Consider the following 23,068-nt stretch of genomic DNA (forward strand, 5'->3'; position numbering starts at 1 on the left):
TTGTAAATTATTAACTTTGTTTTCTTTTACACTTTATGCCTTACTGTATATGTAAAGCATTGGACATTATTAAGATTGACCTCATTCTGCCCAGCAGTGAAGATACATATCTATTAGTGTAAGATGGAAAATATCAATTAATATACAGAAAGACAGTGGTATAACCTGTTACAGTGGTGATCAACTGTCAACTACACTTACACAGTCCCTAAAACAAAACAGTAAAGAGCATATAATGTAAGTGTGCAGGCAGCTTTCCATCACATACAAAGATGACTTCAGTGAAACAACATGTAATTTTAAACATAGACGGAATTAGAAACATGGATGTATTGACATAAAATGAAAGCCCAGGAAGTTGACTGTCTTCAACACAAGACAACTGAATCAGCTGTCCATAATTTTCTACGGTTCTACAGTTCGGAGTGAGAAAAAAACTCATTATATCATAGACACTGGCATTATGAAAAAGAAAAACATACGTTCACACAGTGGAGAATAATCATCCAGTTTTAACAGGATTGGTGCTACGAGCAAACTGTCCACAGGGGGGCCTGTAAGTCACACACAGCCAGTCTCAAACAGTTTGGTCAGCTCTTTACAGTCTGGGTCAATGAGGTCCGATGGCTTTTCTCCGCTTTCGTTCTGTGCCTCTGTGCTGGCTCCCATTGCCAGCAGATACCTGAGAATAGAATGAGGCGGAATATAAGTGTTTAATAAGTGTTCAATATATACAAACATTGTGGTGAAATATTAGTAGTTATTTATTTGAATGTTTCTTTTCCCCAATTGTATCCAAAATGTACTGTCAAACTGCTGTGGTAAAATTAAATTGAGAAGCTTTTGCTTCTAGGTACCAGTTGACCAGCCACAATTTTCATCTTTTAATATAATAAAATCACATTCTTTCTTTTTTCTGCAGAAGATGAAAATATTTCTACCTTGCAATTTCTGGGTACCCATCACTGCAGGCCATGTGAAGTGGTGTCCAGCCATCTTCATCTCTCTGATGTACATCAGCGCCATATTTCACCAGGAGTTTCACCACCTCCAGGTTCCCTGTTAGCACAGCCTCATGTAGTGCTGCCATGCCTGCACATAAAACATTCATGAGTTCTCAGCAGATGTGCAAACCATGCAGTGAGTGTCACTGTTTCTGTAAAACAGCGATTATCAACAGGTGGTCCATGGGCCCAATTTGGCCCGTCGAACTGTTAAATCTGGCCCATTAAGGGATTTCAATATAAACATCAAATAATAAAGTTACACAAAAATTTGAATTTTTTTCATTTTTTGAGTGCCCCCAAAGTGTCTGTCCAGAAAAAATCTTGGCCCTTTGATAAATATTTAGTTGCTGTCAAACAAATCTTCAATGCCTGCAGGGAGGTTTGCTGGTAAGTAATTTAAGAAAGTGAACCCACCTGAGAGAAAAATAGTATCCACACGAACTTTTCTTGCTCTCATGAAGCGGCCAATCTGCTCCAAATCTCCTCGCCTTACGTTATCCTGAAAGATGATGTCATTGGGGAAGTGCACAGCCCTTTTTACAGGTGTGGGGGTTATCTTCGCTTGTGCACGGCGTGACGCAGTGTACCGTGGTTCTGAGCTGTACGAGGGGATGTAGGTGGGTGAACTTTTGTAAGAAGTGGAAGTGTATTGTGACGGAGTGTACTGCGTTGAGCTGTACTTTGTGGGTGAGGTATATGACGACTTGTACTGTGTTGGTGTGTACTGTGATGGGGTGTACTGTGAAGGTGTTTGGTACGTTGGTGTGTAATGTGATGTGCGTGTGTACGTGGACGCTGGTACATGATAGTTGAACTTCATCACTGCAGTTCCTCCTCCTCTGCCGTCAGCTCAAGAGGAGGGAAGTGAGAAATCCAGAAAAATAAAGAAATCCCCAAACAAATGGCCTGTATCCTTTGATGTGTGTCCTCTTTGTGTCCTCCTGGTCTCCTTTAATTATCCAACCTGGTGCAGCCTCTAATGTTTCTCACTTAGCATTGTAAAGTTCATTTAAAGTTCTCTTCAAACTCTGTGCTTCTTTTGACTCTGTTCAAATCCCCTTCTCTCAGGAAGATGATCTTCTTTTTCTCATCTGCTGTGAATTTCTCCTCTGTCTGACTTTGAATGCACGGTGTGTTTGCTGTTGAACGGGACTATCGTCTAACAGGACCAGCTGAAGAGGACCCCTATATACCTTCTGTAGAGCTATTTTGGGGCTTAACATCCAGTGACTTCAGTTTAGAAATGAGATCCGCCACTGAAGCTCCTCCCTCTGTCCAGGCACATGTTCTCTGACACTGTTCCCGCCCCTTTGTCGTAAAAACTGCTGCCAAAATGTTCTCTTTGGGTTTGATTTCAAGAGATCTTCTTACATAAACACAAACAACCAGGATTATTATCATGTCTAAATGTTAATAGTGTGTGTATTGAAGGCTCAGTGCCTTAGTCCTGTTGATTTCTGGGACATAGCCACAGTATTTACGTTGTCACCTGAGGTTAAATGTGTCACTTTTCTGAGAAACGTGTTGTTTTGGTGACGTGAACAAGACAGTTGAGTTGCACAACAGCAAAACAACATCGTAAAGCATCAGCACATGATTTTATTTTGACTTTTGTTGTTGACAGTGGCTCAGTACCAGGCCATCAGACTAATATTATGTATTTTAACGTTGTTTACAGATTTCTTTTTTTAGTCTTGGAACATGCAAGAGGAAACTCTTAAGTACTTCAGTCTTTACGTTTCTTATGTACAGGTGCACAAATATTACTTTTAATTTGTAGTTTGGTTAAATATTAATTTAACCGAAGGCAGAACATAGTTTTAGATTTTTTGAAATTATTTTTTAGACAAAAAGTATAAAGGTCATAAAGGTCATAAGGAGCTTGGTCCTTTCAGGCTAAGCTGTGTCACTGCTCACCATTGCAAAAATCCAAAACAACATGAGAAAATATATTAAGTTACTTCTTCAATTATTACTATTCATTTTTTATTTGATTCCTTCAGTGAGTCAAAGAATAATAACAATATTTCCTAGAATTGCAGTCCAAACAGTGGAATAAATATTTTGGTTTGCCCACAGGAAGCGTTCTTCTGTTTCTCCACAGCACATCTGTCATGTGACACCTCTGCTTGCCCTTTGCATCATAACTAGATACACCAGTAAATATCTCCCTCAGAGGTTATATGTGGGCGAGCCGCGACCAGCTGTGGGAGGCCACGGTTTTTTGTTTCTCAACACAATTCAAACCACTCGCAGTGTGACCTCACTCCAGACCTTGATCTCATTTGTGCCTATTAATAAAATAATTAAAAAAATTATAAAATTCTTCTACACTGTATATTTGACACATGTGGTATGTTCATCACTTTTAGGTCACACAAGGGTTAGGCCTTCAGGACTGAGTCAAACCATCGACCAAAGCTATAAAACAGCAGTTCTGATTTGACTTTAATGTAAATATGACTTCATCTGCTCCACCAATACGTGTTCTACAGACAGGAAAAGACATCCACAGCCAAATGTCATCATAGCTTCAGGTAGTATTTTTTAAAAGGATCCAGTTTCACAGTGTCTTATATGGTATTCCGGGCGCGGGGTGTTCCTGAGCTATGGTGACTCTCCTTGCAGTTTTCCTCACTCCTTTGGACAAGCACTTCATCACCAGCGGTAACCAGAACCTTAGCATGTGGAAAATGTTTCCTTCATACAGCCCAGTGTCATGCCCACTCTTGGACACATGACAGAGAGAAGGCTCTCACACGCTCTCTGCTATACATAGTCCGAGGCTGCCCTTCCACTGCCTACCTGCCCTTTAGCATGTAGAGGACGGCGTGTTTTCTATCTGTCTGTCTGTCTGTCACACCAGACCTGTAGTATACAACCTGTCGATGGTTTTGTAACACAAGCAATCCTCTGCCAACACATGTTCCTGCTGTGCATTTCCTAACAGTCCAATAACTGGCATGATGTTCTGTGACTGAACTGTGAAGCGTCCCCTGGTCTACAGCTGGTTATTAACCAAGGTTGGTTGCACTAATAAATCACTTGGACTAAAAAGGTCAGTTATGATGAAGAATAAAGAGGACTCCATGACAGTTTGGGGCTGAATTTCAGCAGTTGATCGGGCTTATCAGTGTCTGGACCTCATTAACATTAAATCTGTTTGGAATTATCTGGACTCGGAGTGCAGGCTTGTATTTGTGGAGGATTTAAAAAAAAAGAGATCTAGTAATAACGGATCTGTGCACTCACCTGCATCAGTGGTGCTGAACACAATGGGGTCAGTGTCTGAATTCTCCCGGCCCCAGTGGGAGGTACTCACTCAGGGTACAAAGTATATTTGGCCGCGGCACATGTGGTGGTTCAGAAAAAAAAACAGTTGAAGTCTAAATCAGGGGTGTTTAATCCTTTCTTTCAGCGAGAAAGACGGACAGGGTGATGCGGTGATCCGTGCTGTGCTGATGGATCCGTCGTAGTGAGCACAAAACCTGAAATGTCAACACTAAAATGTAGTCATTTAGAGTGAATTGGATTGAAGGGAGTGACATCCAATCTTATTATATGAACATACCGAAGGTCTTTTTTTTAATGGTAAACACTGACATGTCCGTCATAAATATTCTATGGCCAATTAAATTAGATTACACTGATGGATCAGAACTAAGTCGTCCGCTGACCTGAGACACACGACAGGTCTTATGTTGCCAGACTTGGTTGTTGACCCCCCCACCCACTTCCCAATGAGTGCATAGTTTCCATGAGAATTTCCACATATTCATTAACACCAATTGACTTTGTTTATGTAGTTTAAAAAAATACAATACTTACGATTTAAATAATGTTTAATTAAAAGGTAAATCCCATTTAATTCTCATGTGGAACAAAAATAATTTGGGCCTCATTATACTGTAATATTGGATTTTTTTTCAAAAGAAAATAAGTTATCTGTCAATTATTTTATTTTGTGAGCTACGGTGCGGTGTGTTACAATAATTTATCTAATTGTATGTCATGAAATAATTAGAGACCACTTTTCCTATCTGTTATGTAATAAAAGTAACAAGTTCATACTGGTGACAGTTATTCTTAGGTTTCTCCCATGAGAGACATAAGAGTCTGATACTGACTGACATAAGAAATGACATTTGATCCTGAGGACCCCTCCTGGACACTGTGTATATATATCTGAGTGGTAGAACAATTAAATATGAGTCCCAATGAGAGGAGAATCAAAGCATTTCTACACTGTATTGCTTAATTTTTACTACACCCCCTAGTGGCCCAATAAAGGGCAATGAAATAATCATTGGTGCCTCCTGCTGACATGGACCACATATTAAAAATGCTAACAGAAGCTATAGCTGACCTGGACAGAGCGGGAACCGCAGGATGTAGATATTTTAGTATAATGTGGGGTAGGAGTAGCATCAAAGCTGCTGACGCTTTGTGGGAGGATAGGGTTACGGAAGCTGAGTCCAGCATCCGTGGAAAAGGGGGTCAGAGGTCACCGGTTGTGCATAATTTGTTGATGCTCGATTGCACAATGAAGGGCATGTGTTGGCGTCTGGAAACAGTCAGCAGTTCACGAGGAGGAGAGAGCGAGTCCAGTGAACCTCCTCCTCATCTGCTGCTGCTCCTGTATTTAATATCCTGGATTTACATGAGCCTCACCAAACTGTATTTAATATCCTGGATTTACATGATTTACATGCCTCACCAATTATAAAGTTAAAAGAAGTTTATAGGTCAACCTACTAAATCTACCCTTCAGTTGAGGAGTTAAGGAAAATGAAAGGGTCACAAGCAAAAATGGCATTATTGCTGTTTTTAGCGAGCAGTCCGATGAGTGGGCCGCACGAAAAAAACAATACGACAGAAAATACTTCCTGATATTTCTTTGAAGAATTAAACACCTGATTAATTATGTCCAGAACGATTTTCTGGACTCGCTGTTCTGACAAACTTTCCAACATGACCCATAAATGAACCCCAGTGCGTTCTATGTAAAACTCTGCAGACTGTTAAATACCACCATCCTGTCAAATGCCAAATTAATTATAGCCCTTGTTAGTGTTATGTCTTGGCATTCAGGTCATGGTCTGCAAATTGGGGAGACCAATTTAAAAAGAGGGAAAATGAATAGTGCCTATGAGAAACTGGATCTGAGAAGCTGACCTCAGACACGGTCTCTCTATGACACTCGCCACATCACCGACTACTTCTTGGTCAGTTCACAGCATCATAACAAGACTTTTCTATGGACACTAGGTTCCAACTGCAAGTACAGAAAAATTAAAAATAAATTTATATATATGTGTATGTATAAACATATATACATACAGATATACATAAATATATATACATGTATATACATCAGCACTGGCCCCATAAGGCCAAGTGAAAGGCAGAATATTCCCAGAATGCATTTCAAAGGGGTCAATATGCTAATTATAGCAGAGCAGCCAATGGCAGTGAAGGAGTGTTGCTCCAGATACAAGGTCTGGATCAGGTTACAGGGCAGAGACATTCACCTGTGTACATGGTGGAGTAAAAAGGACCGAGGACGGCAGTGGAACTGATCGATGTCTCTCTGAAGATATATGTACAGTACATACTGTATATACACAGTAAATATGGACGCAAACGTAGTTCTGTCATAATGCCACTAGTGTCTCCATAACTGTTGATCATGTGGAAGCATTACATTATGGGAGTGGTTTAACTTTAGCTTCTTGTAACATGAATCTCAAAGGTATGCCAACATGTATGACCTCACATGTCATAATTCAAGGAACTGCTGTAAACCCACCATCTTCCCCCCTGACAGAGCGGGTTATGATCTGAGTAGAACACTACCATCCATGGGCAAGCGTGCAGAGCCCAGAACAACCCGGCGAAAAAGCACTCGTTAAATGACTTGGTGGTTTTGTCTCCCGGTTACATACATCCCAAAAATAAAAAGTGCAAGTCGAGTCAAGCTTGAAATAATTTAACACTGAGTGGGGCCAGGATTTGACTATGAATAAAAATTAAATTAATCTAATTATACAGCAAAGGTTGAATTACTCATATTTGTGTAACAGTGCACCTTCACTCCATCACCATTAATGAGTGGATTAGAACGCAGCCCCAAACGGAGGGAGTGAGTTTTCATTCTGGCAGCTCAGAACTGAAATCACATCCAATCACAGATGCCACACTGGCCAAATAAAAAAAAAAACAGCAACATTGTTTGGTGTGTGAGAGCACACGCTGTACCACAACCTGCTGACACACATTGTGCACGTAAGTAATGGATAAAATACCCACAGGCTGCTGTGGGAGGGAACAGCGGAAGGACAGCGCTGTGAACTGGGATGGATGACACATACGCTCACGCCAACACACACTGGAGGCAGAAAGATAATGAAGAGGAAAACTCGGTGTTCAGGCCAATCTATACCTCAGACTGAGCTAAGAATGGAGATGAAAACGCAACGCCGGCAAGCTGCTGCTGTCAGCTCCGGTGTCAGCTGTAACACGGGCTTAATCTACACCTCAGTGATCCTCAGAGCTTCCTGTCAAAAGAGGCAGATCCTCATAATCCACACGTCGACAGCAGCTGCCGTAAACTGACTGAACCCAATGTAAACTTCGGAATTAGGTTTCAGTGCATTATATTTAGAATCCGCAGAGCTTCACCTTAAAACAACTGCTGTATCTTGGGCTGTAAAAACAAACATGCACAGAGTGAAATGAACTGTTACAACATGACGAAAACTGTTATCTAAACATTCCTCAACAGTTCTTGTGCTGCTATCACTAGCTAATGCAAAACGCTGTTCGAGCCGACAGACTAGAGTGTGTAATGATTATTATAATGTTTTTAATGAGTTATTAACAAGAAGTTTATATATAAAATATGTCAAAAATGATGCAAACGATGCAATGTTAAAGCAGCAACACAGTGAAAGTGCAGCTAATATTTTTGATCAACACAAGGTGACACTGTTTCCATGGGGCAACTGCTTGATGGCTGCTCTCCAGCGGCTGAAGCAGAGTTCTCAGACTCCTCCATAAGGAAATAATAGTCACAATCATCCTCACCTGTGACTCTGAGGTTAGTCATTTATATTCTACTCATGTCAAATTCAAATATTAACACTGAATTCAATTTTGAACAGTGAAACAAACGTTTTATTTGCTTTTCAAAGCAAGTGAATTTGCTGTGCAGTCTGTCTTTGTACCCCGTTTAAACCCACCTCCCCGTAAAAACACATTTTGTAATTCCCCTCAGTATCATGTGATTTCTCCAGCTGCATCAGAGTAAAAAAAAAGCTGGAAAAATAAAGGAAAAATAAATATTCACGTCCAGTCAGCAGGGGGGGGGTCCTTGGTCATGGTTTCATTCATTCTCCGTTGACGGCCGGGTCGGTCTCAGTCTCAACCAGGTGGTCTTGTTGGACAGACTGGTCGCTGTGTCCTTCATGGTCTACATGCTCAATGTGCTGGTCTACGGTGTCTCCTTGGTCGCCATGGTGACCAATATTCTGATTCAGTTCTGCATATTGGAGTGACCCCTGCTGAAGACAGACAGGATGAAAAAAAACAGGCTCTAAAGTTAAAGGTAAATCACATGAAAGAAAAGGAGAATTGCTAATATTGATTAGACTAGACCACAACAAGCAGAAAATATTTACTTTACTTATTAGATCCTGTAAAAATGTCTTGTAACCATAACATAAATTATTTAAAATAAAAATAGTTAAAAATAAAATAAATGAATGAATTTTAAAAAATACAGGAGTTTTGGACTCCTGGCTTATAATTGTTGAGGTTGACAGTAAGTTTGCTGAAAGGTTCCTTAGTGTATCAGGCCTCCTTACACATCTGCCTTACGGGCAGAAGGTCCCGGGCTCGAGCCCCAGAGGAACCACATACTTGGCGCCTCCTGTTGGGCAGCCTGTTGCAGCAGATCTGCTGTTTACACATCAATTTCCCCAGTGTGGAATCAATAAAGTTCTCTTTAAAAAAAAAGATGCTGCACAATTAATTATTATGAGTGGGAAATAAATTAAATAAAATATCTTGTGTGGTAGAGGAGGGTGTGAAGAGGGGTGAGGTGTTGCTACTTACACCATCGGTCTGTTCTGCATCATCTGCGAAAACAAAGCAGAGAACAAAGTCAGGAAATAATCATTCAGAGGAAATGCTTACAAAAAAATCGACACGTCTCAGGCCGAACACGTCAGTAAGCAGCAGAGAATTACTTAATTGTAAAATGTTGTATTTGCATTTGTCTTTGTTTCCAGGTCACAAACGTCCAAGGACAGAAATCCAGAGCCTTTGAAATGTCCTTTGTGAAACGCTGAATCAAAACCTTTTGCCGAAATTCAGAAACTTGAATACATTTATAACTTATTTATTTATCTTTATCTGATTTTAAAAGTGTCCCAGAATTATACAAAGATTCTGACTCATTTTTGTTGCTGAAATAAAATGAAGAATAAAGAACAGTTCAACGCCTCCTGTTTCACTTCTGCTGCATCACTGTGTGACATGTGATGACGCAAAAACTGCCAGAGCACCGTAGTTAGGACCCAGTGACTAAACAATGGACCAGCGTTTCCCTGTGGACTATCGAACAATGGCGTACACTGCTGACTCTGCCTGAGCGGATGTAACCGCTGCTCCACTCTGATTGTTGAGCAGGAAGTTGTCTTTGATTTAAGCAGGAAGTGGACACCTGGAGAATGGGCGCTGCGTTTTCATGGGACATTCTTTTAAACAACAATGAACGTGTTTACACTTTGGGCCGACCCTGTTTCCTGCTGTAGCCTTTTTTTTTAATAGCCTAGTTTTTTTTCCTCATTACATACAGCTGAAGTGATTTGAATAAAGAGCAGGACGGAAAGTCTACCATGTTTGGAGTTCCTCATGTCGTTCTTCATGACGTCTGTTCCCTTCTCTTCTGGACCTGATGGAGAACAAACACAAAAAGAACAAACATATTTTCATATACCAGAGGGTCATAATTCACCCAGAAGTAATATTTAGACTCAGAGGCAGTTTCACCTCCGTTAGCATCTGCCTGTCGGCTCTTCACCTGTATATACAGCGTCAGTTGCCGCCTCGCTGCGTTGATCATCAGATTCTGGAGCACAGAACACACACTGACATGTATGAAGCTGAATTTCTTTAAAAAGACAATTTATGCTGAACATGGTGGAAATAAACTTCTTAATTTTTAGTGTCATTTGCCTTAATATGTCACATTTTGGGCTAACCATAAGCTAATGTTTTGACAACTTTCTTTCAACTTCAGGTTAGTAGTTACTTATTTAGTTATTTTAATTAATTATTTAAATGTGTTAATTTGGATAAGTATTCTCTGACCAAAATTGATTTGAGGATGTTGGCAAAAAGTTTGCTTTGTTTGGGCTAACCTTTGGGCTAACACTAGTATATCCACTATTTTTTAAACACGTTATAAAATTCACAAAATAAAACAAAACACAGTTCATTTCACTCACCGGAGACTGAAACGTGTTCGCTCCAAACACTTTTACCCATCATGCCCGGTGTCACTGCACAGAAAGGAAAAGATCAGATTAGATTATTCAGGATATCCTTGATTTTTAGACTTGGGTGGATCAACATGGGGACTGTGACCCCATAGAGAGTCTGTGCATGTATTGGAGGGTGTTGTAAAATGTTTGTTTAATGAGATTTTTTGTTGTTTTTATACATTTTTCTTCCAAAGATTTGTATTTGAGGACCCTCAAATAGACATTAACAGAGAGGAAAAAAGAAATACAGTATGTTGTACTAAGCTGTACTTCATAAAATAAAATATAATAAAATAAAATTAACACAATTAATACACAATATATAGTAGGAGGTGAGTCCTTGGTCTCAAAAAAGGTCTGAACCAGTTATAGATAATCATGTATATATATATTTTGTTTGTAGCTTTACCATTTGCAGCTTCCATCATGTCGGCCTGAGTGAGACTCAGTCGCTCCACTTTGGTGCCGGCCGACTTCCTGTGGCGAGGTCGACACAAAGACAATTAGCCTATTAAAGCAGGAAGTTCCCTGGGCGCCACTGTACTTAGAGTTATTACAGCACTGTAACACTCCATCTTCTCAGCACATACAGTAACAGTAACAGCCACTCACACCGACAGCTCCACTGTTTGTTTCCTTTTGAACTGACGGAGGCGTTTCCTGAAGGCGACAACGATGATCAGCACCAGGACCAGGAGGATACAGAAGAACGCGACGAGACCTTTTTTCCAGCCGGCCCACCTGACTGCACAACACAAGAGGCATCGAGTCAAATATATTGATGATTGTTTAACAAACCTGTGACGGCTGGTGGAAGGGATCGATAGATAGATAGATAGTAGACCACAATTAAATGAATTCAATGTGAATAAAAATGTAAGTAAAATATTTAATAATTTGTTGGGCAAATATATAAGGACAGCGGATCAACTTCTAAAAGGCAGACGTTAAAAACCCACCTTTGACAGTGACGGTGTTACTCTGCTTGGTGTGGCTGGCGTCGTTGTCGCTCCTGCAGTAGTATCCACCCTTGTGACTTTCCTTGATGTTGCGTATGTGAAAGGACTGCTCCAGTTTCTTGGAGGTCTGAGTGGTGAGAGCACCTCTCTCAGTGTGATACCAGGAGAAGGTGATGGGAGGAGTGCCGCTCTGAACGGAGCAGTTCAGGGTCAGGTCCTGACCCTCAGAGGCGTCCCCCATATGGGGGTGTATGGTTAACACAGGCTGTGACACGGGTTCTGCGGAGAGGAAAATCAGATCTGATTTTTTGTCAGTCCACCTGATGCCGATAACATCAGTTTGTTAAAACGAATGAACAAACCTATGATTTTGGTCGTCTGGAACAGCTGCGACACTAATCCAAACTCGACAGGCCTTTGTGGGCTGTTATTTGCGTGACAAATAAATTTGTTGAGGTCTGAGCTCTTGTAGATGGGCGGGCAGTTAAAGATGGCCTTTTGCTCCGGCCTGGTCACCATCACGAACCCGACGAACCCCTTTGGACCTTGTAGGGTGTACTTGATGGGAAGCGTGCCGTTGTCGCTGTGACAGTGAAGCTGGAAAGGTTTTCCTAATATGAGCGTACCGTTCACCACGCTCAACACTGGCTTGGAGAGCATAACTACAGAGGACAGGAAGTAGTCGTTCAGACGGTGCAAGGAAAACAATCAACATCACAAAAGTAGCTGAATCCAAACTACAAGCTCGTTCTGAGACGAGAGGGCAGGTTTAAAGTTTTGGGGTGTGCAGCTCCACAAAACAATGTGGCTCTGTGCTTTATTTTACGAATATACTTCTCTTCATCACTTAAGACTTCAGAACTGCATTGGTAGTTTGTAGTTATAAGAATAAAAAAATGTTATTTATTTTTATACATTTCTGTAGAAATTTAACCACGCCTCTCTTTTTATAAACGTTTTCCTAGGTTCATTAATTTACCCTTTCCTCGTTAGTGAAGCACAACAACGTCTTGACTTCGCATGTCAGCATGCACGTGCTAGCAGTCAACGACAGTCGCTCGACCTAACAGTAATCCTCACCTTTGGCCTCAACCACAACTGTCTGACTTTCTTTAATGAAACTGTGCGACCGAAAGTTAGCCGCGGCTTTACAGGTGTAGTTTCCGTTGTTGCTGGGATGTGCCATGGTGATGTAGCTCTGAGAAGGTGTTATCTTGACGTTGTTCTTGTAGACGGTGTACTGCAGGGTTCCTTGGCTGATCCGCTCAGGGACGTAAACAGTGACGGTGCAGGTCAGTGTCATGCGGTCTCCCTCGAAAAGTTCTAAAGGCTCCAGAACCAGTCTTGGTTTTGAGAAGAGCTCTGTAAAAAACAAAAAAAAAACAAAAAAAACAAAACAAACAAAAACCCCACAGAGGAGTTTGTCTTTTTGCTCGTACAGGATTATATTTACTGACACAGATGTGTTGTACTGTATTTACCTTTGACTGTGAATGGGTAATAGTTTTGTTTCTGCACATTTCTCCACTCCGTCTTACACACCAGCTCCCCAGAATCTCCTTCCTGTGCTCTGAATACGTGTCGGAGAATGGAGGAGGAGGTTTCATTCAGGATCCTCTTGTTCTTCGTTAGGTAAATATGGACGTCTTTTACAGCGCCCTCAACTCTGCACACCACCTCCACCAGGTCGCCTTCGTAGACGTTAGACGATGGCAGCACGTTCATGACGGGCTTGATTGTCAGTACTGCAAACACACAGAGAAGAGTTAGCCGCACGCCTATATTTATTCTAAGTAGTTATTTGAAGTAAGGCAGCCTTTTGAATCACCTTTGACGATCACATGCTCCTCATTGCTGTGATTGGATCGCCTGGTCCCAGAAACCAGTGTGATATCGTACTCGCAGTACAGGGAGTAGTCTCCGGCCTGACCCAGGACCAGCGTGGTCTCCGAGGAGTTCCCGGTGGCTGGGACTGTTTTCATCGTCTGAGGCTCTTCGTTTCTGTACCTCCGGAGGAATCGAAAAACGAGGGATCCTTTCTCCTCCGGAGCTCTGCAGGTGGCTTTGAAGTCATTACCCTCGTAGAGTGTGTTGGTCTCCAGGTTCAGGACCGGGGTCTGGAGACCTGAGGAGAGATAATCCAACACAGAAGGCTGTGGATTCTTCACTTTTATAACCTCCTCAAACTGCAGTCATACAGTTCCAGATAAATGGTTGAAATGTTGTTTTTCCTCCGATGGTTTACCTGTCACCTCCAGCTTTTGGCTGTGGCTCTTCTGGCTTTTTTCCTTGACTGTGACCTGACACTCGTAGCTCCCAGAGTCGGCAGCCCTGGACGGGTTCAGTTCAAACGTCACCTTATCTTCAGTGGTGGTGATGCTGTAGATGAGAACCTCGTCACGCCTGAGCTGGAAGGTGTGGCTCAGGTGTGCAGTGTTGTCGTGACTGACGGTGACCTGGCACTGCAGGGTGACTGACGTCCCACTGGGCACAGTGTTGGCAGGGAGGATCCAGAGGCCAACATTGTCTATGATGTACACCTAATATGAGCGTACCGTTCACCACGCTCAACACTGGCTTGGAGAGCATAACTACAGAGGACAGGAAGTAGTCGTTCAGACGGTGCAAGGAAAACAATCAACATCACAAAAGTAGCTGAATCCAAACTACAAGCTCGTTCTGAGACGAGAGGGCAGGTTTAAAGTTTTGGGGTGTGCAGCTCCACAAAACAATGTGGCTCTGTGCTTTATTTTACGAATATACTTCTCTTCATCACTTAAGACTTCAGAACTGCATTGGTAGTTTGTAGTTATAAGAATAAAAAATGTTATTTATTTTTATACATTTCTGTAGAAATTTAACCACGCCTCTCTTTTTATAAACGTTTTCCTAGGTTCATTAATTTACCCTTTCCTCGTTAGTGAAGCACAACAACGTCTTGACTTCGCATGTCAGCATGCACGTGCTAGCAGTCAACGACAGTCGCTCGACCTAACAGTAATCCTCACCTTTGGCCTCAACCACAACTGTCTGACTTTCTTTAATGAAACTGTGCGACCGAAAGTTAGCCGCGGCTTTACAGGTGTAGTTTCCGTTGTTGCTGGGATGTGCCATGGTGATGTAGCTCTGAGAAGGTGTTATCTTGACGTTGTTCTTGTAGACGGTGTACTGCAGGGTTCCTTGGCTGATCCGCTCAGGGACGTAAACAGTGACGGTGCAGGTCAGTGTCATGCGGTCTCCCTCGAAAAGTTCTAAAGGCTCCAGAACCAGTCTTGGTTTTGAGAAGAGCTCTGTAAAAAACAAAAAAAAAACAAAAAAAACAAAACAAACAAAAACCCCACAGAGGAGTTTGTCTTTTTGCTCGTACAGGATTATATTTACTGACACAGATGTGTTGTACTGTATTTACCTTTGACTGTGAATGGGTAATAGTTTTGTTTCTGCACATTTCTCCACTCCGTCTTACACACCAGCTCCCCAGAATCTCCTTCCTGTGCTCTGAATACGTGTCGGAGAATGGAGGAGGAGGTTTCATTCAGGATCCTCTTGTTCTTCGTTAGGTAAATATGGACGTCTTTTACAGCGCCCTCAACTCTGCACACCACCTCCACCAGGTCGCCTTCGTAGACGTTAGACGATGGCAGCACGTTCATGACGGGCTTGATTGTCAGTACTGCAAACACACAGAGAAGAGTTAGCCGCACGCCTATATTTATTCTAAGTAGTTATTTGAAGTAAGGCAGCCTTTTGAATCACCTTTGACGATCACATGCTCCTCATTGCTGTGATTGGATCGCCTGGTCCCAGAAACCAGTGTGATATCGTACTCGCAGTACAGGGAGTAGTCTCCGGCCTGACCCAGGACCAGCGTGGTCTCCGAGGAGTTCCCGGTGGCTGGGACTGTTTTCATCGTCTGAGGCTCTTCGTTTCTGTACCTCCGGAGGAATCGAAAAACGAGGGATCCTTTCTCCTCCGGAGCTCTGCAGGTGGCTTTGAAGTCATTACCCTCGTAGAGTGTGTTGGTCTCCAGGTTCAGGACCGGGGTCTGGAGACCTGAGGAGAGATAATCCAACACAGAAGGCTGTGGATTCTTCACTTTTATAACCTCCTCAAACTGCAGTCATACAGTTCCAGATAAATGGTTGAAATGTTGTTTTTCCTCCGATGGTTTACCTGTCACCTCCAGCTTTTGGCTGTGGCTCTTCTGGCTTTTTTCCTTGACTGTGACCTGACACTCGTAGCTCCCAGAGTCGGCAGCCCTGGACGGGGTCAGTTCAAACGTCACCTTATCTTCAGTGGTGGTGATGCTGTAGATGAGAACCTCGTCACGCCTGAGCTGGAAGGTGTGGCTCAGGTGTGCAGTGTTGTCGTGACTGACGGTGACCTGGCACTGCAGGGTGACTGACGTCCCACTGGGCACAGTGTTGGCAGGGAGGATCCAGAGGCCAACATTGTCTATGATGTACACTGTCATGGACACACACACACACACACACAGACATTAACAGCTAGGAGATTTTTTTTTAACACACACACACAGACATTAACAGCTAGCAGATGTTGTTTTTTTTTCCCTGATGTAAAACCAACACAATATACCGAGGTTATAAAACAGTGCAAAAGTCAGGGAGTGTTATTGTTTTCCCTCTCAGGCTGAAGGTGAAGCTGCTCTTTTACCCTCTCTCTACCACACAGTAAGCAGGAGCTGCTGAAGGAAGGAAAAAGCCTCAACACCCCCACCTCCACCTCCACCTCCACCCCCCCCAGAGCTGTGTTGATTTATTGTTCTCCCGCTCTGTTTCAGCAGCAACAACAACACCGTGTAACCCACTTCAACCGCTTCAAAACAATCACTTAGTCAACATCCTGCAGGAGAAGCCTGTTGGAGTGGACAGCAGCAGGTTTCACTGAGGTACGGTGACAGCAGTGAGAGTGAAAGGCAGAGCCTCACTTTACAAACAGCCACAGTTCACATTCATAACATTAAAAAAAAAAAACAAACGCTATCATTGGTCCTTAAAGAAAAAAGCTAAAATGTTTATACCTATATTATTTACATGTACGTATTCACTTCATCGTCTCTGTTTGAAGTGAACGCAGATACAAAATCTAATTTCACTTAATATTGTATTTGGTATAACCGTATATGTGACAAATGCAATTTTTAAGGCAATTATATAAAAACATTTTAATGATATTACCCAGAGAACGGCTAGAAGATTCCCAAGAAATGGATAAACTTTATTCAAAAATATAAATAGCTAATAATTAGATGCAAGCAACCAAAAGGTAGGTAAAGTTAAATAAAAACTAAAGTTTAAAAGAATGCTAAAGGTAGCCAACAAATAGCTGAGAGACAATTATAAGCTAGCACCTAAATAACTAATTGCTAAAAAACAAAAAAAAGTGGATGTATCCAAATGTTAGCAAAAAAGTTAAATGTTAGCCAAAAAGACAGCCATTAGTTGGTTGGGAATTTGAAAAAAATTTCTTTAAAAAGATACACTCGTATATATATATATATATATATATATATACATATATATATATATATATATATATTTATATATTTTCATATATTTTTTAATTCATTTTCATAGTCTAAAAACTATTCAAAAGGTAAAACTCCAGCTCCCTCACATGAAGCTCCTGGTCACTACAGTGGTGAGTATCCCCGCCTGTCACGTGGGAGACAGGGATTCAATTCCTCGATGAGGAGTTCTCCCACAGAGTGGAATCAATAAAGTTCAATCCAATCTAATCTAAGGAACAGCCTCAATGTTTTTCTTCCAAGGCATGAAAATAAAACGTAGGTGAGAAGTGCTCCATACGATATCTCATTACTGCAGGCATGACTTTTTGCAAGAAATATAAATTAAATAATCACACGTTGATGTCAGATAACTGACTTGAGATAAATAAAATACATACATATACACAGTAGAGTTTGCAGTTACACTTACATGACTGTCCTCGTGCACCGTTTGCTGTAATAGGAAGAAAAAAAAGAGAAAAAAATTAGACATGATTGTCAAATGGTTGCTGCGACTAAAGGACAAGACGTTTATCTTTCTGATAAAAAAATGTTCTTACCCAAAAGTTGGAGGATGGTGAGGAGCAGATGCAGCAGAAAGTCGTGGGGTCTGAAATCCATCCTGGGTGATTTGGGTTTACTGCTTTCAGATTTAACGGTGAATGCAGTGGTGCGAGAGGGCAGGGGCAGCAAAGGACAACGAGAAGAACAGGGGAAGGGCCACAGGAAGGCAGAGGTGGAGTGTGTCAACCACTAAGTATGGGTTGGGTTTTTTTTCTTCGAAACAGTGAGGGCTCCTTGTCTTATCATCCGTGCGCCTTCTGCTGCTTGACTTGGTCAGGAAATGCCAGTTACTTCCTCAGCAATTTTGTATTTGCAGTGTTTTCATTAGTGGACGATGGGCAGGAAAACTTTGGTGAATGAGAAACAACAGTAAGAGAATGTACAGATAATAACAAATACAGGGCTATTATTAGCAGATTCACATTAATAATGATGTTGTGATTACAGAATAATATGTTTTTCCCCGCAAATAACAAAAATAACATGGAAATAAATTGGTTTTCTTTTTTTTTTTTTCAAAGAAGGACTTAAAGGAACAAAACTTTCAGATTTATGCCTCGACCTAAAGGAAGTGTTCTACTTTGCCCAGCCCATAAGCTCAACTCGTGAATAGTTAATATCGTCTGCAGTTTCTTTACTGAACTGCGGGGAATCATACTGAGTAATGATACAATCTCCTGCCCAGTACCTTATACCTCATGTTTAATCCTCTCCCCAGCGCTCAGCTGCCTCCGCCTAAAACTGGGAGATGGAACCATGATGGAGCTGCTGAATCATTTATTGGCTACAAACTAAGATCTGAGCTAATGCCAGGCTGTAACTGCAGAGAGTGTAGTGATCTTTTATAGATCACACACACACACACACACATGCAGAAATCCAAGTGTTCCAGAAAACAAGCATAAGTATCATTACTCTATCACAGTTAGTGCATTTACTCGCTGCAGGATCTCAACATCTGTTCCCTCAGAGAATAACGGACCGAAGGTCATGTCTCTTCTTCCTCTGGAGCAGCTACTTTATTACTAAACATACCTAATATTTAACTACTGTTGCAAATGTTGTTGCAGTTACCTTTGGAAAAAAAATACAGCTCCTTGTACTACTTCAATGTGGCCACTAGGAGACGCTAAAGATCAACATACAGTTAAATATGCAGCTTTCACTCCCCTGCAGCCCAGTCTGCAGCTGTTCTCGTCTCTTTCAATTGTTCTAGATTTGAAAAGAAATATATTTATATATTTTCTTTTCTATGAAGCTGTAGAGCAGTTTCAGGAGAGGAACTGCAGATGTGAAGCTAATAAAACACATATCAAACCATGAAATCCTGTGGCTGTCAGTGTCAAAAAAAAGGTGTGCTGTGAGCGACAGACAGAACCCTCTCAGAACAGCAGAACCCTGTCCGCTCACAGGAACCCTCGTTGTGAAAGCATATTCTTATTTGTGGACTGGGTTGTAAAACTGTCAGGTTTTTCCTCCTGGTCAAATTGGTTCACGTTTGATTCTTGAATCACGTCACGGTGCAAAATACTGTGCAACACCTCATGCTGTGATGAGAGCAGAAAAAAAAACCACACTGACAGTAAACAACCACTTGTTTTCAGTGGGTTGAAAACAGCCAAACCAAGCAGTGATTACTTTGTTTTTAACACATACACACGTGAACCAATAGAAACTAAGTTGATATATAATCAAGTGTTGAATAACAGAGCCTGGATGGGAAGCAGTTCTATGTGTATGTGTATATATTTACATATATTTATATATTTATGCACACATATATTTACAATATATACACACACACATATAACATTATAACATTATGCAAAAGAGATCCTGCAGAACTTTACAGAGAAGATATTCTCTGATGGAAACATCGCTGGCTGAAAAACGTATCAAGATTATTTACAGGAGCGCGTTTATATATTCATAAATAAAGATTCCTTTTCAGTTTTCTTAGAACTTTTTCACCCCCTGCCCCCTACCTTGTAAAGAACTTGTTATTTTAAATGTGGTTTTTAAGAGACAACAGTGGGCGGTTGGATTTAATAAAAAAAAGTAATCCCAGATTCATATGCAGTTAAATGAAGTGACTCCTAAACGTCATTTTAAACCTTAAGTTTCATTTTTATTTTCTCTTCACTCTGAACAGAGTGACAGCTGGCTCTGTAAAACTCCTGTGGTCCTGTGGTGTTGACATGTATTTATGTCAGTGTATAAAAATGTGATTGATGGGAGCCGTGGTCACATTATTGACTCAGAGTCTCCATGGTTTGGTGATTAAGTCTTCACTCTGGGCCAACGTGACTGTCACTGGGCTCCGATCCAACAGTCTAATATCTAACATTGATAACATTCATTTAGGCTGCTGTATCCATAACGTCAATAAACAACAATTTTTTTTTTCTAACTCTACAGTCAAAGTTTTATGACATCTCTTACCTGACGAAAGATAAAGAGTTCTGGAAGTCTAACTCTACAGTCAAAGTTTTATGACTTCTCTTACCTGACTAAAGAGTTCTGGAATTACTCAATTACATACATGAAGTACATGCATACACCTACTACTAAGGAATAAAAGGAGGTAGCAGTGGTACGTTTCACAATAGTAAATACATACACACACACACACACATATATATATATAAAAGAAGTAGTGGAATCAAATATAAGCACAATGCCGTATAAAGAAACATAGATAGCAGATCGTTAGATAGAATTTTTTTCACTTTAATCTGCAATTGTTACACATCCTAATCTTTTCCACATATTATCTTTATGTCCTATATTCTTTAAAGCACTCTCTCTCGCCCTCTCTCTCTATTTCTTCCTGTTGCTCTGCCTAACTCATGTCACTCCAATCAATAATAGATGATGTAAGAGACTTAGCTGTGACAGGATTTCTGCTGCGACTCTCTCAGGGTCACCACAGGCAAATCAGGACACTGCTCTAGGACCTGGTGCAGCAGCAGCAGCAGCAGCAGCAGCAGCAGCAGCAGCAGCAGCAGCAGCAGCAGCAGAGTTCCTGTCAGACAGTGAAACATATGTGACACAGAACAGTCATGCTCACTCCTTCTTTGTGCAGATTATTACCAGTGAACCTCTCACAGCTGTGAACATGGAGGCTCAGCCAACACTGCACCGGTCAGTCTCTGCCTGCACCACAGGAAATGCTGTGGACGGACAACTCCGTCTGAGACTCCCCAGGAGGGAAGGATACAGCTGTGTGAGCTCAGCCTCTCAGTGTTTCTACGTCAGATGTTTCCATATTTCACAGCAGGTTTTAAAATTTGGTTTTGTCATTCTACAGTTTAAGGTCATCTTCACCCCAAGGTGGTGCCGTGTTTGAGATCCTTGATTTTTGATATTCAAAATGACGATATTTTCCAAACACTGAATTCCTGATACCAATAAAGGCCTCGTAGTATTTATTCGGTTTATCTTTAGAAACCAATGTATTATGTTGCTGGAACCGGCCTTCTGCATACAATCTCATTTGTTAAAATAGATTAAGACAATGAGCCGCAATGCTGCCATCTAGTGACTTTCACTTTAATATACAGCCGTTTATCCCCAAAACTATTTTTAGAGCACACATCATTTGGGGACACTGGGCATTGCGTTATTGGGTTTTATAGGAAGAAGTGATAACGATTTTTACAGATATTATATAATTAGGCTAATATCAGCCGATAATCGGCCGATACTATCAGTCAGAGAGTGACTCTGACGTGTTAAAATTGTTTATTGTCTTCACATGGTAGTTTTGCTCTCTGTGGGACATGGAAATACTTTGTCCTTGAGTTGTGCATGAAAAGCATTTAATAGTTTCATTAAAAAAAAAAAAATTTGTAAAAGCATTTAATAGTTTCATTAAAAAAATCATTTTTGTGTAATGAAAGAAAATACCTTTATTTTATTTGTGAGGTATTTTCATGCACAGCTCAGTAAAACAAACTTTTTTATGTTACTTTTTTTCCTTGTATTATTAAGAATAGTCAGAGGTGAAATGGAACGCAACTAAATAAAAAAAAATCTTTTCATATCTTCTTCTGGGCATGTGTGAAGGACAGCATAATAAAAGATGAAAAATCCAATTAATCACATGTCCAACCTCACGCATCAAACAGCCCAAATACAACATGGTGAAACCCTGTTTTAGCCTTGAAATACTGAAATCAAAATATTAATACAAATGATATGCAACATGATCTGTTTCTCGATGAGACACCGGTGAATATATTTATTATTTAGAATTTGTCAGAAACTAGTTCACGTTGCATGATACTTGTAAACCTATTTTCAGTATTTACTTTTTCTTTTCTTTTTTTAAATCCCTATTTTCAGTATTTACTTTTTCTTTTTAAAAAAAAATGTTTTCCCTTCAAACAGTAATAGGTAACTCTGAGCAGCACTGCTACAGGTGGAAATTGAACTGAAGTTGGAGAAAGTTGTTTTTTTCTAGGCCATTCATGATCCAGCCTCATGAAACATTAGTGTTTGGCTGAAGAAAAACTGTAAATATCCTCCTCAGAACAAAGACTCTCCAGAGGGGAGCTTTCTTTTTTGGGGCTCACATTTATCATAGGCAGAGGCATTGGTTCGTCTTCAGAGTAAATTGCTGACACACAGTAGTCAGGAATCTTCTACACAGCAGTGAGAAAAAGTAGGAGAGAAGTTTCATCATCTGTTACACAGGCCTTTAGTCCTCCTGACTTCCTGGCCTGATATTTACTCAATAGATTTTAGTTGCTTCTTCTTCTCCGCTCATACTTTTACTTATTAGGTTTGACCCGACATACACAAGATTCCCAGCACTCTGTGAACTGTCAGCCAGTGAAGTTATTAACCTCCCCCCGAGAGAGCAGAGCTGCTTCAGTTAATCAGGATAGGTTTGATTAAAGCATGCATTTAACCTCAAAGCTTAACCCAGTTCAAACCCCGAGGTCCCTTCTCAGTTTAAGGGCATGTGAGAGCCTCAGACTCAGCCCTCTCACAATCAATATGAACATTAGGCTCATTCAGGGGACAAAGACAAGAGACATGCAGCTCAACCAGGGACACAAGCTGTGGCTCAGAGCCCACTCCTGGCAAAGGGCCACATAGGCATTTGCTAAGCACGCCATCTGCTGGGGAGGCAATGCTAATCACAACTAATCCTGATCATGAATAATCATGTACAGATTGAACATTCTTATATATGAGAAAAATGTTTTGGTATTTTTCTGTCAAAACGAAAACTTTAATTGTTCTTTAAATGTGATGAAGAAGTTAATTTTGACAGCCCTCTAGTGGCTAGAACTTTTCTAAAACCTGGCTCTTGCCATACAGGTGTGGCTCCCCTGGTAAAAATGGGAAAAACTCTGAGCTTTTGTTTTTGCCACTGTTGAATGTCCCTGTGTAAATACTGACACTGATACAGCTGGAGGAACAAGGCCTGACATTTTAACATATTTT

At 41.0% G+C, this 23,068-nt stretch overlaps 2 protein-coding genes across 6 annotated transcripts; both read right to left on the minus strand.

Annotated features, from left to right (window-relative positions):
- Window positions 1–438: 438 nt before the first annotated feature.
- ppp1r27a (protein phosphatase 1, regulatory subunit 27a) lies at window positions 439–5,665 on the minus strand. Its single transcript, XM_008330073.3, has 3 exons — window positions 1,422–5,665; window positions 942–1,092; window positions 439–682 (listed from the first exon to the last, which is right to left on the minus strand). The coding sequence occupies exons 1-3, from the start codon at window positions 1,825–1,827 to the stop codon at window positions 562–564; spliced, it is 678 nt and encodes a 225-aa protein (XP_008328295.1). The 5' UTR covers window positions 1,828–5,665; the 3' UTR covers window positions 439–561.
- A 2,495-nt stretch (window positions 5,666–8,160) lies between these two features.
- On the minus strand, window positions 8,161–20,075 carry pecam1a (platelet and endothelial cell adhesion molecule 1a). Of its 5 annotated transcripts, XM_017040610.2 has the most exons (16): window positions 18,307–20,075; window positions 17,608–17,958; window positions 17,478–17,501; window positions 15,688–15,981; window positions 15,271–15,567; window positions 14,924–15,187; window positions 14,523–14,804; window positions 11,877–12,176; window positions 11,515–11,793; window positions 11,168–11,300; window positions 10,965–11,032; window positions 10,520–10,573; window positions 10,093–10,140; window positions 9,907–9,963; window positions 9,123–9,145; window positions 8,161–8,569 (listed from the first exon to the last, which is right to left on the minus strand). In XM_017040610.2, exons 2-16 carry the CDS (start codon window positions 17,666–17,668, stop codon window positions 8,396–8,398), a joined length of 2,358 nt encoding a protein of 785 aa, XP_016896099.1. In that variant the 5' UTR covers window positions 17,669–17,958; window positions 18,307–20,075; the 3' UTR covers window positions 8,161–8,395. The 5 variants fall into 5 exon arrangements, 3 of the variants coding, with proteins under 3 accessions (XP_016896099.1, XP_016896098.1, XP_016896100.1); XM_017040609.2 differs by having other exon boundaries at window positions 17,608–20,075; XM_017040611.2 differs by lacking the exon at window positions 18,307–20,075 and having other exon boundaries at window positions 8,161–8,566.
- Window positions 20,076–23,068: the final 2,993 nt, after the last annotated feature.

The sequence above is a fragment of the Cynoglossus semilaevis genome, chromosome 17 (assembly GCF_000523025.1).
Source record: "Cynoglossus semilaevis isolate Cse_v1.0 chromosome 17, Cse_v1.0, whole genome shotgun sequence".
In the NCBI taxonomy this organism is placed as follows: domain Eukaryota; kingdom Metazoa; phylum Chordata; class Actinopteri; order Pleuronectiformes; family Cynoglossidae; genus Cynoglossus; species Cynoglossus semilaevis.